General features: G+C 45.2%; 1 protein-coding gene across 18 annotated transcripts in view; it reads right to left on the bottom strand.

Annotated features, from left to right (window-relative positions):
* LOC18431294 (long chain acyl-CoA synthetase 1) overlaps nucleotides 1–17,802 on the bottom strand; it is a 55,386-nt gene that overhangs the window by 20,189 nt on the left and 17,395 nt on the right. For 10 of the 18 annotated variants that reach the window (XM_088858848.1, XM_088858851.1, XM_088858854.1 and 7 more), the window contains 3 exons: nucleotides 16,720–16,859; nucleotides 16,459–16,641; nucleotides 15,629–15,748 (listed from right to left, as the gene is read on the bottom strand). In XM_088858848.1, coding sequence (XP_088714974.1) covers nucleotides 15,629–15,748; nucleotides 16,459–16,641; nucleotides 16,720–16,859 — 443 coding nt within the window. Of the gene's footprint in view, nucleotides 1–13,746; nucleotides 15,190–15,628; nucleotides 15,749–16,458; nucleotides 16,642–16,719; nucleotides 16,860–17,802 lie in introns of those variants that run through there. The other 8 variants (XR_016049771.1, XR_016049770.1, XR_016049769.1 and 5 more) reach the window with 3 other exon arrangements.

Below are 17,802 nucleotides of genomic sequence, written 5' to 3' on the forward strand. Positions count from 1 at the left end.
AGATGTGTCTTTTTAACTGAAACTTTTATCACTGAGCTCTTGTGCATACTGATTCCATAAGATCTACTGTAAATGGGCGGCCTTTTAGTGCCCCAACCAACATACACCAAAAGCATCAATTTCGTGAGTGATTAAATGTAAGTGACATCGTCTTCTTGAAAAATAGTACGTTTGTAATAAGTAGTGATATTTCCGTCCAGGATCTTTATTTTATAAGTTTTGTGTGTAAGTGACCTCATTGTCTCAAAAAATAATCCATTCTTTTTAAAAATAAAATGAAATAATTATTTCTGCTTATTGTCATGATATTTAGGCACGATAAATTTTATGCCCACACGACCTCATTATCTTGAAAAATAATCTTTTTAATAAAAATTGTGATATTTTATCTATGTTAGAAATTTTAAATGCTGTAAATTCTTAGAAAAATAAATTTATTTATTTTTCTTGTCTATTGTTAGAAAATTTTAGATACTCTCAAATTATTAGAAATAAATGTAATATTTCTGCTTTTAGTAAAATTGTGAGATTTCTTTCTACTGTTTTAAAATATTTAGACATTGTGAATTTCATGTGCAAATGACTGCCTTAATATCTGAAAATTGATATTTTGCATTTGATTATAGTATTGTTGTGAAATGTTTAATTGCAAATTAACATCCCATAAATTGTGATAATTCCGTATTCTTTAATTTCTATAAGAGTTTTTCTATACATATTAGATTGGCAATTATGCTAGAATGTTTTTACGGACTGCTACCTTTCTAAATTTGAGCCCAAAATATTTGTTTGGTTGAAATGTTATTGAAAGTGACTGTTATTAATGGTGTCAGTGAGATTCATATTAATGATTTCGGTGATATGTTGAGTACATGATATTTGCTGCTTTCGAATGTTTAAAGAGATTTAGAAATACTTTAGGTATGCAAGTGGACTCATCCGGTTCGCCGGTGAGGTATAAGTGGACCTACCCGGGACGCCGATAGGGATTAAGTGGACTCATCCGGTACGTCGGTGAGATATAAGTGGACCTGCAGGGATTAAGTGGACCTATCTGGGACGCCGATAGGGATTAAGTGGACCCATCAGGACGCTGATGGGGTATATAGGTGACCTACTTGGGATGCCAGTAGGGTATTTTGTGAAATCCTTTGAATTATGTACTGCCGTTAAAGTGTTATGTGCATTTCAATTATTTGGATTATACTTAATTATGCATTTATTGAAAGTGAAACTGTTGATGCATTTCTGTTAATAGATCTTCTTTTTGAAAATATTGATATCTTTCAACCATGATTATTTTTAAGATTATGATGATCACTTACTGAGTAGCCAAACTCAACAAACTATGGTAAACATTTTTTCAGGATAACTGCGGATTCATTTTGAGTGCTAGTCAAGATCAACCTTGGAAGATACTGTTGTTGTGCTAGCTTTCTTTATGTACTTTGTAAGACATCGTCACTGTAAATTTGTCCTATCAATAGATGTATATATGTTTTGTCTATCACATCTCAGAAATATCAGTATTGTAAATTCTTGGAGTGTGACATATAATTTGGACCATGAAATTTAAGGTCGTACAGATAGACCAAGGCTGTGCAGTTTAAGGTCATACAGCACGGATCATGGCTGTGGGTCGCCATGTAGGTGAAGTTGCATTGGAACAGATCTTGTAGACTGCAATCTGACTCCCTGGGGATAAAATGGTCAAGACCAGCAAAGGGTTCAGATGGAAAGGCCGACTTTATTAGGGATTAGGGGACAAGTGTGGCTCCCTTAGAGGTGAAAAATGGTACTCAATAGAGAACAAATTCATTGAAGATGACCCAACTCCTAGAGGATAGGACAGTTAGGTGTGAAGCAGACCCACTGGGGGTTGCAGTGATAAGAATGACCCTCACTCCTTTGGGGATAAAGGACTACAACACGAGTATGACTCCTACTGGGGATGACAAGTCATGGCCTGGGTGAAACGAACTGGGTACCACTCCACTGGGGATAATAGGTCACGGTCAGGGTGCAACTCCGCTGGAGATAATAGTAGTAAAACACGCACAGCTTTAGCATGGCGGCGCGTGGCAACGAACTGCTGAGGACATAGCCGGCGTTAGACACAGCCAACATTATTTCTTGAACACTCAGCCAGCATTGAGGTTGTTAAAACCATAGCCGGTGTTGAGCACAACCAACATTATTTCTTGAACACTTGGACTACGCTGAGCTTTTGAAAAGGCAGCCGGCGCTAAGTTGTTTCGACAACATAGCCGGTGCTAGGTATGGGTTAGTGTTGGGGCCTTAACCCGAGCCCAACCCGGTCCCGATCTCTACTGCATAGGATTTCATAGGCAGCAATAAAATTCCGCTCGGGCCTCCGATTAAAGCCCAACCCGGTCCGGCCCATTGTCGTTTGGCCTTCTAAGACGCGGCTGGCATTCCCGATTTGTGAAGGACATTTGAGGGAAGTTTGGCCTATACAAAGGGGGGTAACCCCCATTTTCACTGTTTCACAAAAGATAAAAAAACTTGAGGTAAAAATTACTTTTACCAATGACGGTGAGGTTTTCCGGTGAGAGCTTTGGTGAGCACACAAGGTATCCCGGCAAGATTGGCCACAGTTTGCCGATAAGCAGGGACAGGTTCCGGCCGAGAAAAAAGAAAGCTAGGGGGGAAGACCGTGCCTTGCCGGAGTTGCAGGAGTTTGCAGTTGGAAGAGGGAGTTTCACCGGGGAAACAGGGAACTCCGGCTGTGGTTTGAGGGTTCTGAAGAAGGAAAGGTGCAGCAGTTGCAGCAGAGGGCTGCCCAAGGATTTCCGCTGGTTTTTGGCAGTTTTTCAGACGGGTGAAAGTGGTTTTCCAGCAATACGCAGGAAGGGTGAAGGTTTTCCAGTGGGTTGGAGAAAGATTGCAAAGGCTTTCCGGCTGTGGAAGGGAGTTTCCGGCGGGAACCGAAGGGCGCAGGGAGACGGACCATTGTTGGAGGTGACGGTTACAGGGAAAGCGAACGACCCTGAATCCACACGTGTGAGGACGTGTGTCAAGCCAGAACGTGGCGATAGTTTTCAGGCGACGTAACAGGGCTTGAGATGACACGTGCAAAATCTGTAGCACGTGTGGAAGATTTGAACCCAAGCGGCAATTGTCCTTTGAAAACACAGCCGGCGCTAAGCGTTAGCAAACACAGCTGGGGCTAAGCATTGAGTGTGCAACCGGCACTGGAACTCTTGAAGATACACCCAGCGCTGAGCCTTTGGAGACATAGTCGGCACTAGGCTTTTGGAGACACAGCCGGCACTAAGCTTCCGTAAATGCAGCCGGCGCTAGGTTTCTGAAGCTACAGCCGGTGTTGGGCCTCTAAAAACACAGCCGGCGTCAACTGAGGATACACAGCCAGTGCTAGTCCTCTGAAGACACAGTCGGTGCTTGACCAGTGTCTTAGTAATTTTCATTCGGCAATGAATCATTGAATCTTTTTAATAATGGTTGAGTCTTCTTGCAAAATTCCTGGCATAAAGAACCTTCCAAGGGAAGGAGAGGTCGGCACCAATGAATTTACTGGTGAGGCTCTATTAAGGGGCCAGCCCATTTGGCTGACAGAGCCTACATGCAAACCAGAGTGGCCTCTCAATGTCACTTTCATCACTGACCCAGTTTGTTTTGAAGTCCGAGAGGACAATGACGGCAATGTAAGTATTGAAGAAGGGATGGCGCTCCTGCACTGTATGCACAGGAACATAACTTCTGAGGAGAACTTGCCCACCCTAGGAAAGCGAATGGTGCAAACAAAGGGGCTAATGTGGTCAGGCAAATGCCTTCGAGTACAGGGGGAGCACCAATATTTAAAGGATACTCCTCCTGGACCACCGGGGTGTTGGTGTCGTACAGAAGCATTCTTGAACGTGCTTCTCTGCTAGCAGCTGTGCAGTGCTTGGCCAGCTACTATGATCGATGCTCCAATACTGTCAAGGTACTGCTCGAGACATGGAGCCACATTAGCAGCACCTGGCTTCTTGAGCATGGGGAACCACGAATCTCCTTATTAGATCTTCATTTCATCGGGGGCCTTCCACTGATCGGGGCCATGTACGACGAGTTCGTGCCCCAGAACTCAGTCATCTTTGGTGGTGCTAGCTTGACGGAAGAGGAGCCGCCTACTAGTCTTCAAAAGATTTTCGAGGTTTACCAATTGCTTCATGCCAAGTCTAGCAATGGTCAGGTAACTTTCACCGAATGGGTGAAATTCTTTTGTGGGGACTACCCTGAAGGGGGTCGAGGTACTCCAAGAGGGAAAGGGAAGGCAGTTGTAAAGGGGACGCCTCCCATCTATCAATTCGAGACCAGCGATGATTGCATCTTCTTGGCCGCATATTTGGCCTTATTTTTATGCAAGTTCGTGCTCCCTGGAGGGGCAGATGACATTCGTCCAGGCACATTCTATGTGGCCTGTGACATGGTAAGAGGGCGTGAGTATGCCCTTGCTCAACCAGTTTTGTGCAATATGTACCATGGATTGGGGGCCATCTCTCATGGAAAGACTTACAAAGGCAAAGAGGGAGGGAATGGCATTGTCGGAGGAAATGTGTTCCCTGGGGAATTTAAGACTCCATTCCCCATCCATTATGTATATGGGTGGCTAGGGGCCTATTTCTCTGCCACCTATGTCAGAAGCCAAGACAGGGGGGATAAACTGTGCCCCTTCTTGATGAGGATTGCTAGTCAAAAGGCTATCTTTCATAGCCTAGGGAAGCTCGAAGCTTGTTTGGGGATGACTCCTTAAATATGCGACGGGTCCCGTTTCCGATTGGGAGCTTCACCGACTGTGCTTTTATTGACGAACTGGGGAAGGAGCTAGATGGTGCTCCCACGACTATCAGGGAGATCATGTTCATCTTGAGTGTTAGAGGGGGAGTTTTACCCTATCGAACCCTACACAGTGCCAGATTGGAAGGGTATTTCCCTCATCGCTTCACCTGTCAGCATGGGCTTGATCAGAGCTGCCCCTTCTCTATGTTTTTCGAAAAGCGTCGGGGCAGAGGAAACATGGGTAAGACGGAAGAGCTGGGGACTCTTCGAGACTTCTGGTTGCTAGGACACATACGAATCGCTTGGTCCACATGTCTGGAGATGACAGAGATTAGCAAGTATGTGTTACCTCACTTCTGCAGAAGGGTCCGAGTGACCGAGGCCTATGCAAACTGGTGGAGAATTACCAGCCGAGGATACTGGGATGCTAATCACCCCTGGAAAGGGGAGAACGGCAACTGGCGTCAAGAGATTAGACAGAGGAGACTGGTGGATACTCCCGCTCTTGGCGAGGTCTTTGTCTTGAGATATCCTTTGAATTGGCAGGCTTCAGGGATTTCTCGAGAGATAGCGGCCGCTGACGCTTCGCCGCAATTTCTTGCGATGAAGAAGAAGATCGAGAGCATCTTTGATAAACTTAGTTCTGTCTTCAAATGGAGTGAGGGCCGAAAGGTCCTAGGTCCTGAGGGGCATCCCATTCAGGACTTGAACGCACTGATCGAGAGTGGTCCTCACAGTAAACTGGCTGCAGGTCCTTCTCAAGGATGGAGTTCTGAAGCGGCTACTCCTCGTCCGACAGGGGGAAAGAAAAGGAAACGCTTTATCCCAACCGACACTTGTGCACCGGCTCAGGTTGGTGGCCGTACTAGAAGACGTAGGGGTGCAAACCTTCTTGTGATCTTGGAATCAGGAGGTAGCTCTTCCTCATCTGATTCATTAGCTGCTTCCCCGGTGTCGCCTTCGGCGCTTTCTCCACCATCTTCTGTCTCTCCTGAATTGTTTTCTTCTTCTTCAGAGAATGAGGTGAATGACTCCAGCCCTTCTGAGCCTATTATTATCACTTCTGATCGGTGACTCCGGAACTTAGGGTGGTGTCTCCAGGTCTAAGGGGGATTCCTGAATCAGATGCGATTCCAATGGAGGCCAATGAGGCTGGAGACCCTAAAATCATTGCCCCAGGAGAGGATCCTATCGCTGACATGGTCTCTGACCCTCAGGAAATTACTGCCCCGACTGAGACAAGGGTCGCAATAATGGATAATGAGGGCCCGGGCAACTTTCTTGAGGAGGAGGCTATGTTTGTCGAGCATCAAGCGGCTACTATCCAAGAGGGCATAAGTCAGGGAGATGAAGGGATTGAGCTCTTTGTGGCAGCAGTGTTAGCTGTTGAGGATGCAGACCAGGCGAAAGAGGCCACGGCAGAGCCTGAGGTGATGACCTTAGAAGATGAAAGCCATAGGGTCAAGGTAACCCTTAAACTTGTCAAAACTGAAGAGACAGTTCAAGAGAGTGGGGAACAAGAAATAGATGTTGACCTTGAACTTGTTGAGGTCATAGCAGAGAGTGAGAGACGAGGGGAGGGGATTGCTTCTGAATCTGGGGTGCTTGAGGCTTCGGGATTCAATTGCTCTAGAAGAGCAACTGACTCACATGGTTGTCATTCCTTCGAGCCCAGCCTCGGAAATCGAAGTCCCTTCAACGGTGGTGCACCCGACAGTACCATCCAGACCTATTTTCAGTTCCATTTCTGGGATAATTGCGGGTATGCTCCATGCAGGTCTTCAAGGTCTAAGGGAGCTGCCTCTCACTAGGCTGGGCGAGGCAATAGTCAAACTGAGGGAGTTTACCACTGCGACCAGCATTTTGGGGGATGCATCAGAAGTCCTCTCTCATTTTCATGCTACTCTAGATGAGCTGGAGAGCTGGAGGTTGCATCATGAGGCTGAGACCAATAGACTGGCTTCCTTGGAGGCGTCAATCTCACGTCGTCGCGAGGAAATAGATGTCTGCACTCAGAAGAAGGCCACTATAGTGGCTCATCACTTTGACCTCAAGATGGAGGGGAGAACTTGTTTCAATCGGATGCTTAGAATAAGGAAGGAGATGAGAAAATTAAGAGAGGAATTCGGTGATCTTTCAAAGGAGATGATTCAGAGAAGCGCTTTGGATACTTCTTTGGCTGAGGATCTATGCGAACTCACTCGCACCATCGAATCATAAACCGCCTCCATGGAGCAGGAAACTCAAATGGTGGTCAAGTTGAAGGAGCGTATCCAGCATGTCGAGACTTCTTCCGCCACATCTAGAGCAGAGATCAATAAGACCATTGATCGTTTTTAAGAGTGTCCCTCCTTTGCTGCACCTCTTTTGCTCTTTTTGGGCTTGAATGCCTTCTCAAACTGTTTATTGTCTCAAGTGGCTAATACCCTAGGCCTTGTTTAGTCCTTTGACAAGCTGTTGTGGCTTCAATGACTTCGAATGCGGGAGCAACTGCTTTTTCTCCCTTTAACGTTTGATTGGTCAAGGGCTCGTAATTCATTTTTCTCATCATTTGACAAGCCTGCTCAGTATAAATGGTCCAATCAGGAAGGGCTTTGGCCTCCATTCGAGGTATATTCACTTCAAGCCCATCATAGCTTTTGGTCTCAGGCACGAACTCCTTCAGATGTTTTGAAGCGATACGCATAACCTCCAATTGACTCTGGAGACTGCGAACCTCGCTTCTTATCCCTGATAGGGAATCCTGCTCCTGGGGGCGAAGAGGCTGTCCTTCCTCAGACTGCTCTCCTCCCACCAAACCAGGGAAGTGCAAAACTTGGGGTTGACTACTAGTTTGAACTAGCCCTGTGGTGGGACGAGCAGCACCCTCTATGCTTATAGCAACTGGGTTTTCAAAAATCTTCCGCAGCGGTTGGCGTGCCACTTCTGCTTTCAAGAGTGCAATGGGGACATGCAGGACCTTTTGATGGTCCGGCGTGTAGGTGACCTTTGGAGCCGGGAATTCTATCCCCATGACTTGCTCAATCTCAGGAGTGACCTCTGGTTCATTTTCTTGCAAAGGTGGTTCAGGACTGGGAGCAGAAGGGGAAGCTTCATCCTTAAGCGAAGATGGAGCTTCTTCAGGGGTAGTGGGTAGCATGCTAGGATGAAGAGGAGTCAAAGGGAGAATTTTGCCTTGTCTTTCCTCTCTTTGAACATGTCCATCAGTGTTCGCCCGATGTCCTCAACATCCTCGTGGGACGAAGCTTCTGTCTTTCTTGCAGCCTTTGTAATCACCATCGCTTGGCTTTTGGGGTGATACTAAGTCTGTGAAGTAATACTTAGCATCAGCATAGTGAGCTTCGGCTACAAGAAACGGTCTTTTATCGGCATAGACTGTATGCTATCTCCCATCTCGACTATACTTGAAACACTGATGTAATGTGGACGGAACCACCCCCTAGTCATGGAGCCACGGGTGGCCAAGAAGGATCTTGTAGGAGGTGTCGGTGTCGATCACATGAAACTGAGCGTAGTCGTTTAATTCACCAATCTTGAGACAAAGGCGGACAGTACCAGTCTGCTTCTCTCCTGACTGGTTGAATCCCTAGACTGTGATATATGTCGGAGTAAGATCCTCATAACCTAATTCCAATCAAGTGAGGATTCTCCTTGGGATAAGGTTGACTGCCGACCCTCCATCCAACATAATTCGGTTGATGGGGGCACGCATGTAATTCACCAGTCACAACGAGAGGGCGATTGTGAAATTTTTCTCACAATTGTAGATCATCCTCTGAGAAGGTGACCGCCATACATCCACTCAAGATCGATGGGTCCACCTCGATGGGTTCCACTTCAGCCTCATACACCTCTGGATCAGAAAGAGCCTGGATCAGGGCCATACGATAGTCCTTTGAGAGCATAAGAGCATCATAGATGCTAGGAAGGGCCGGAAGTTTCCTTAAGTGCCCCATCACATCATATTTCACCTTTTCCTCATCAGCCTTTTGTGTTCCTGGCCCTGCCATTAGTTTAGGTTGAGGAGCAAGTTTAGGTGGAGGAGGTTTGTTTTGGCCTGTTGGCTGACTTGATTGCACAGCGGGCTTGGTTTGGGTGATGGAGGTTTGAAGTTCGGGCTTAAGAGGTGGCTGGGTATATGACCAGCAGCTTTTCAGGGAATTGGAGGACGAGTGGATTGTCCAGGGCACTTGGGTGAGGAAGAAACCTAGGGAGGTGTAGGATCGATCGATTGCTTGAAGTATTCAGGTGAGGGCGAAGTGGGGAACCAGGAAACGTCAAGATGCCTAACTTCTGAGGTGGAGGCTGCAGTGTTTTCCCCGATCTTAGGCTTATTTGCCCCATGCTAGGTGATGTCTATATCGTGTAGCAAGCTTCCTGAGAATAGAAGCTCTGCCCTCTTGATTCTCTCAGTCTCTGCTCAAAGTCAGGCTCAGGAGGCCACTGGAGTCTCTTTAGCTTTGACTTCTTATGCTTCTTAGTGGAGGAATGTCTTATCTCGAGCTGCCAAGGCGTCAGCAATTGTCAAGAATCCTACTGCCTGGGCCAGTATCTTTTTTAACTGCCTCCAATTTGTCCTGCTTATGTTGGTTCCTTCAAGTTCTCTGTCGAGAGCCTCGAAGTCTGGACATTTTAAGGTGGTACCTACAGGAGATGAAGGATGAGAAGCAGAAGAAGAAGAAGGATGAGAGTCAGAAAGTGAGGGACTTTTAAGGTCATTCCCCTCATCGGATCAATCTGGGCAGCTTTTTACGTCATCACTAGAGTTGGATGTGTGCAGAGAATCTTTTAGGTCTTTCCCTTGCTTAGACCGTTTGGGAGTGTTTTTAACGTCATTGCCCTCAATGGACGTATTCTGAGGAGAAGACGGCTCAGGGACATCCTCTTGATGGGAGGAGAAAGGAAGGAGGATCGTGCCAAGGATGAAAATCCAATAAAGTTGGCAATGGGGGAAGAGGCCTGAGAAATTCCTGCTCAATTGGCGGTCAAGCAATCTTATTTCTCCGGCGAGCAGCCCTTGGTGCTCATCTTCTTCTGGTTTTCATTGGCAGTGGTTGATCTATCTCGCTGGGTTTATGAACAACCCTAGCTTGACGAACTGCTTCTCGCCTTAATGACTTGAGTCTGTTCTGCCTATGGTGGACTATCTATGGCTGGGAAGTCGAGAGTTCAGCAGGATCTGAGTCATCTTTACCCAAGACTTGTGTTAGGAGGTCCTCTTGTTCTGGTGGAGCAGTGGTTTGAGGATCACTTTTTGGAACGCTACAAGACTCTTGGCCTTCCTATATTTTCTTTGCGATTATACCATGGAAACTGGAGGATTCACACATGTCGTGGCCCCATATCTGATGGTACGGGCAGGCACTAATGGTCCTCAGTCCCCTGAGCAAGGCGTCGGGGCTACCTTGCCGGTTTTTGTGCGATGAGGCCTTCTTGAAGCATTATAGCGAAAAAGGCACGAAGGAGACCAGGCGCTTCATCTTCCTCTTGGATTGTTACTGCGTGGGAGGCTTCAGCTGCCCCGAATGCCTTCTTTACCTCAAGTTTTATCTGATCCTTCTGGATTAGGGCTTCGATAATATCTTTCAGCGTGTAGCAGTCATCTGTGGGGTGGTTAATCCTTTGATGGTAAGCATAGTAATTCGCCTAAGTATCGAGTCCAATTTGATCAGGGAACTTGGTCTCTAGGAGCCCGATCATGTTTTGTTCGAGTAGCAGTCGGAGTAATGCAGGGACCCATTCCTTTTCAAAGGGGTACACCTTGTTTCTATGCTTAGTCCAATAATCATCTTGATTAAGGTTTGTAGGCGGGGGTACTCGGTTGTACGACTCTTATTGCTTGCCTGTTTGAGGCGCTTTCGTTGTGTTGACCCCTTTGAAGAGGTCCAAAGTTTGGGAGGGAGCCTTCTTTGGATCGCTGACTATGATGGCTGTGCTGATCACTCCCTTTGGTTGGTTGCCCCAGGTATTAGCCTAGAGCGCTACCATTGCCCCGTATTCCCTAAGATGGTGCTATCATGATGCGCGCAATGATGGAGAAGATTGATCGCGTAGATGCCGCACCACAGTCAACTAATTATGAGGCCGATTCCCATCACTCAGATGATGCAACTCCAAGGCAGCCTTAGGAGGTCGAGAATTGCGAGCAGGTGTTTGTAAGAGAACAGGTGGAAGCCTACCCTTTACAGGGTGCGCTAGTGTGTGTTGAGGAGGAGGACGAGGGGGTCGTCTTCCGTGTACTTGGGTTGACGCAACGATGGCGTTGCCCCTAGTGGTGGGATGCAAATGCGCAACGTGCGTAGGACCTGGTCTTGGGAGGCCTGATCCTAGACGTTGACTCAAGGTAACATAAAAGTTGCCCCTAGGTGTGACTCTAGTGGATGACCCACGAGCCTTATGGTGTGTGCAAGAGATGGAGGCCCCAGGGTCTCCGCCTCGATGTGTTGAGCCTCTGAGGGTAGAGACTCGTGGTGGTGCAGGAATGTGGGGAGAAGCCTTGCGAAGACCCACAAAAGCAACGGCAGTTTGCTTGCCTTTTGCAACAAGGGACTGGGCAGCCTTTCGCCGTACCCCGGCGATGCGACCGACAAGCGACTTGCAGGTGACAGGGTGCATGTTGTGAGTGGCAGCAGATGTGCAACCGATGCAGGGTGCCTTGGTGGAGGTTCCACCAGAGCTAGGAGATGGGGAGTTAGGGACCTTTAAATCCCTCCTCACGTCAATCCAGGTTAAGACTTGGGAGCTAGACCTGAGGTCATTGCTCAAAAAGAAGGTTGGGAACGAAGTTTGAGGAACTTGTCCCCTGGGGACATCACGAATGCCGGGATAAGAAAATCCCCAATCTGGATGAATGGGTTACAGAACCCTAAAGCCGTAAGTGTGTGAAAACAGAAAAACAAAGGAGAAACTAGCCAACCAAGAACGACCCGACGTAGGGGTAGTAAGTCCCCAGTGGAGTCGCCAAGCTAGTTAGGTGCCTAGGTGCCTCGATCTCGACCTCCGGATCTGGATGATCGGGCAGCACGCATCTCGGGTTTCAAGGGAACCCGAGACTTTGAGATCGCTCTCTCGAGAACCTCGCTCATGAGTGAGGGCCGGTCGACCAACCGACGAGAGAGGAATTTAAGGTGGGTTCGAGACTTACTCAGGCTAGCTCGCGTGAGTGCCCTCTTAGATCACGAAGAAAGCCCCTCAGTCGTAGAACTGGTTTGGAATCGCCTTTCTTAGCCTGTATTCTCCTGTTTCTGCAATCACACACACATGGCAAATGTCACAATACAAGTGGGTCAAGGGACCCCACCTTGCCTTTGGGTGAACGTATACAGACATTCACATTCAAAAAAGAGAAGAGAAGAATGAGAGAATTAAGATTGGGATGAGAAGAATTTAACCAGGCGATGAGACCGACACAGTGACTAAACTAGTAGGTAATTGACAAGGTGTGGCAGTAAAACGAGCTTGGAACTCAGATCGACTCAACAAAATTACTACTAGGCGACAGTACCAATACCGACTAGCTTGACACAATGGCTAGTCTGTCGTGACAATAAAGCAGGCACAGTAACTCTGACCGGCACAACGGCGGTACTGTTAGACGGCCGGACTACCATGGAGTGCTAGTCTCAACCCCCCCTTTGATCAAACGAAAGAGTTAAAAAAAGAAAATAGAACAGCAAGAGAGAGAGAAGAGAAGATGGAGAAGAGAAATAAGATAGGAAAAGAAAAAGGAAGAGCGAAGTGAGAGAGAAATCAGTGAAAGAAGAAGAGAAGAATAGAAGAAAAGGGAGAGAGAGAGAAAGAAGAGCATGAGAGGAGATAGAGGGAAAAGAAAGAGGAAGAGAAAGAAGAGAGGGAAAAGCAAAGAGAAGAAGTAGAGAGATAAGGAAGAGGAAGGAAGACATAAACGGCAATGAGACGGGGAGAGAGAAACTCAGACGGCGATGAGCTCCCACCGTTTGTGGGAGAAAGAAGAGCAGAGGGAGAACACAGGCAGCGATAGGCTTCCGCCAGCTATGACAGAATAAAGAGAAGAAAGAAAAAACACAGTCGGTGATAGGCTTCAGCCAGCTGTGACAGAAGGAAGAGGAGAGAGAAAGAACACAGGTGGCGATAGGCTTCCGCTAGCGGTGACAGAAGGAAAAGAGAGAGAAAGTACAAACGACAATAGACTTTCTCCATCTAAGACAGAAAGAAAATGAGAGAAAGCACAGGCCGCGATTGGTTTCTGCCTGCTATGATAGAAGAGAAGAAAGAGAGAAAAAACACAGGCGGCGATACGCTTCCGCTGACTGTGACAGAAAAAAAGAGAGAAAAAGCACAGCCGGCGATAGGTTTACACCGGCTGTAACAAAAGGAAAAGAGAGAAAAAGCACAGGCGGCGATAGGTTTACGCCGGCTGTGACAGAAGAGAGGAAAGAGAGAGAGAACACAGGCGACGATATGCTTCCGCCGATTGTGACTGAAGAGAAAAGGAAATTTTGATAGAGGCCCGGCCCGCCACTCAAGTTATGGCCCGACTCACTATTCATGCCTCAAAAGCAGGAAGACGTCACACCAAACGATAGGTCCGCCATGCGTGAATAGAGAAAAGAGAGAAGTGCAGGGAAAAAGAAAAGTGATAACCAAAGGATGAAGAGAGAGAGTGATAGAGATGAGGGAAGGAGAAGGAAAGAGAGAGATAGAGAAAGAAGAGAGAGAGACGGAAAGAGAAAAGAAAAAAGAGAAGGAAAGAGATAAAGACAAGAGAGAAAAAGAGATGAAGATGAGAAAAGAAGAGAGATAAAGATGAGAAAAGAAGAGAGAGAAAGAGAGATAGATGAGAAAAGAAAAGAGAGTAAGAGTGAGAGATGAGAGAGAAAAGAGGAGAGAGAAAGTTACCTTACCAAGGAATACCGTCTCTTTTCTTCTCTCTCCTCTTTCTCTCTCCAAGACTCACCCACGAACTTAAGCAAGAATTGAAATTTTATTAAATGATCAAAGGTTCTTTTACAATTAGGCTTTGCATATTTATATAGAATTGGGCCCAAACATAGGTCTGCGCCCAAAAACTACCTAAGTTGATGATAATTACAATTTAATTGAATTAAAAGAAATTCTAAAATTGGGTGCAAAAAGACTGTTTTGCCCCTGCCCAACAATGTGTGAAATTCCAAAACAGTCTCTACTGCTGCTCGAGAACTTGCGTGATCTTCTATGACTAATTCAGGGTTGCTTTGATGCTCGTTTGATCGAAAGATGATTGTTTTCTTGTAGGGCTCAGCATGGCGATCGATTTAATACCAACTTCGAATCATGGATCGTGTTCTTGGGTCACGATCATGCGACTCGAAATTTGAATGAATCTTGCAAACTTTGGATCGATAGTGTGCTTGTTTCTTGATGTTTTTCTTTGATTTCTTCATTGAATCACACTAAGCATGCCGTCACGATCGCGTAGCAACAAATGCAGCTCGATTTCGTGTCCGATCGAAAATTTTGTTGTCTTGAGTTTTTGGTCGGATTCTGGAAATTTGGAGGCCGGAATTTACAGCAGCTTTGACGGCTCCGTGTGTGAAATCCAACTGTTCATCATACGCGGGGTTCGGACTAGAGATAGCCTCGAACCTTACGCATATAATGCAATTGGTTTCACATCGATCGGGTACGCGAACGCCGTGATTTGGCTGCTCGAGCGAAGCTTGCTGCTGCTGAATTTTCTGCAACTATCTTCACGAATCATCAACTTCTCTCCAGTTTTTCTCCCTGCTTAAGTATCGTTACAGGTCATGCCACATATCAAAACGCTCGTCTTGATGAGACGAACACGCTCACCAGATTTGAGAGCGATCTGACTCAGTACAAGTGAGATATCGGCCTTTGAAGTTGCTGCTCGGGACTGTACACATCAGCCTCCTTTAATGGAGATTGGTGTAGGGAGGCCGCACGGGAATAGTGCGCAGCCTACCACTTTTTGGTCTTTTACCCATAACTTTGTCCTAAAATGCTCGATCAAGCTGAAACTTGACCCATAGAGGTTTTCGACCGTGCCGGATCCAATGGCGGTGGTCCCACAGCTGTTTGACACATCAAGAATATAGCTCTGGTTACGAGGTCTTTTTCCGGGTGCTAGTGGCTGATTTTTCCGAAATTGTTTCTTTGTCTGCGCTACCTTAGATATGTCGGATTGCGACGAAACCTAGCAGGTGGCTCTTTGAAGAACTTAGAAAGATTTTGACCCATTCTGGGGCAATTTTGAGACTGTCGAGAATTTCAGTATATATTAAGGCTTTATTGACATGCTTCCTCTTTATTCCGCGTCAAGGACCAAGGTACTGAAAAATGTCTTCAAGCACCCTTCTTTTGGCAACTTGTTTTTATTTTTCTCAAAAGATTTATCACCAGCAGAGACTAAAAACAAGCAAAACAAAAGTTTAAACCACCAACTAGGCACAATAAAGCAAGGGAATGTGGTAAGCCAGATTTCTAATGATAATAGAAGTTCATCGCAGCATACCAAAGGATGTCAAATGAATTCAAAAGCTAGGTAGCCCGCAAAGTAGAGGAGTTCATGTATACATGCATGTGTTTATTTCTTAGGGTGCTTGTAGATATGAACAAATTTAAGCATAGACTAAGTTAGGCAAGGGAAAAAGCAGACTAGTTCATGCACATAAATGTGTTTATTTCGTATTAGTGTGGTCATATGCATGTAGGAATCTAAGTGTAGACTTGTTTCTTGTTCATGTCTATAGACAGATTTATATCTTCAATTGATATGCGAGAAGTTTGGGCTCAGAAAAGATTAAAAACATAGCTTTCTTCTCGAGACACACACAGAGCAGTTTACCTTGTAGTGTTTCAGAAGTTGGCCCCTTTTCTTCTTCAGTGTAGGTGTCACCAGGTCCCTTTCAATATCAAATGGCTGAGGATCCAAGAAGACCGCTTTGATAAACTCAAATTTTCTCAGCTGAAAAAGCAGAAACACGTATTTTGAGAACATTTACAATGCATATAGGAGGAACCTATACAGGGTATCATACAAAGAAATTTGCCACGAAGTAACATAAACATAAAAAAGAAGAGCAAGAAAAAAAAATGCATAAAGACAAACCTCAAGAAGGAAAATCACAAATCACACCTAAAGGGAATACTGAAAAAATCCTAATAGATAAACTAATAATGCAAGAATGGGGGAAAACATCATTTCCCTTAGCTTGCAAAGGAGGAACTCTTAAGGCACGAGAATGCAAAGCATCAATATGCTTGTTATATTCCAAAGGAAATAGAAAAGCACACTACCCAATGAACTATTATGTACTCATCACTCATAATTCATTATGATCATCCCTATCTGAGGAAATTAGACAAACGATAGGGAAAGCGGGACACACTAAGACCGGACATGTCCCATTGGTGGGTCCCTCTCTTGACCTATCCTAGTGAATCATTTTATTGGATACAAATGACCTCAAAGGATAGTTGAGTAAACCATGATCCATCGGACTAGGGGACAGTTTCCCAAAGAAAAATCCTAAGATCCTAGCGTAAATCAAGGGAGTCTGTGACTTCAGAATGATTTAGCACTGAAATCAAGGGGAAGCAAAATAGAAATTCAAAAAAGTAAAGAAGCCAATCTAACCAATTCACACACAGAGCTTGCACATTGTGGAAAGTTACCTTGTTCTTCTCAGCAAGTGATCTAAGCTCAAGGAGAATATGATTTTGCAGTTGCTGAAGTGTGCACAGCTCAGTTAAGGACCCCTTTTGTCCATTGAGAGATGCCCATTTTTCAGCACTTTCTTTATGTGGTACAACTACTGCAACCAACATTGACTCGAAGCTATTTCCATATACCCAAATCTACAGAAAAAAAATAAATAACTAAAAATTAAAATTTAAAATTAAAATTTATGAGGGATAAAGTAGAAAAATACCCACATCTTCAATAATAGGTGCAGAGCAGTAGGTTTTCTCCAGATATTCAACTGCAATATACTCCCCTTGAGAAAGTTTGAATATATTTTTCTTCCTATCAATAATCTTCAAAATACCATTTGGCTGCAACTCCCCTATATCTCCTGGATGAACCAAATGCATTAGAGACAGACAAAATTGATCAATGAAATATATCTAAAATATGCATGAGTGTTTGTGTAGATTGATAGATAGATAGGCATGAAATTTTCAGTGTATAAGACACTTTTCCAGCATAACAGGCACTTGCAAGACATAGAATTCTCTCTAGAGAGAATCAACTAGAAGAGACATTGTAACAAAAATTATTGAACCTTTACCAAGAAAGCCATATACGATAAAATAAAATCTAATAAGCAATCAAATCAATCTCTACATTCCCAAAATAAACCAATAAGATTATATGCTCCCAAGGGAAAAAATTGTACACTTAATCCCTTTGCTAAAATCCTGGACAAGGTAATTTTAGGACCCCAAATTTTGGGAATTTAAACCACTCAATCTACTACCATCATCATCATCCGAGCCTTATCCCAACTATTTGGGGCTAGCTACACAAATCATATTTCATCATTCCACTCTATCAAGGGTCATACCCTCAGTCAGATTATAGGTCACCATATCTCTTCTCACTACTTCCATCCATGTCCTTTCGGACTTTCCCCTTGTGTTTGTAGAGCCTTCCACTTAAACCAAATCACCCCCCCAACCAGTGTTCTAGGTTGACGTTGAACATGGTCAGACCATCTAAGTCTATTTTTCCTCATTTTATCGCCTATTGGAACTATCCCTAAGTTCCTTCCGAGGTATTCATTCTGAATTTTATCCTTTCTTCTTTTACCACTCATCCATCTCAATATCCTCATCTCAGCCGCACTCATTCTACAGAGTATGAATATGTTATTTCTTGCAGCGCAACATTCTATCCCCTAAAGCATGGCCACCATATAGATCTTCCCCTTCAGTTTTATTGGTATGAGACGATCACATAATTCACATCTCCACTTCGTCTACCCAGCTCTAATTTTATATGCTCATTGATTCTTG

The sequence above is a fragment of the Amborella trichopoda genome, chromosome 2, assembly GCF_054954075.1.
Source record: "Amborella trichopoda isolate Santa Cruz 75 chromosome 2, AtrichopodaSantaCruz75HAP2 v2.0, whole genome shotgun sequence".
Taxonomy (NCBI): Eukaryota; Viridiplantae; Streptophyta; class Magnoliopsida; order Amborellales; family Amborellaceae; genus Amborella; species Amborella trichopoda.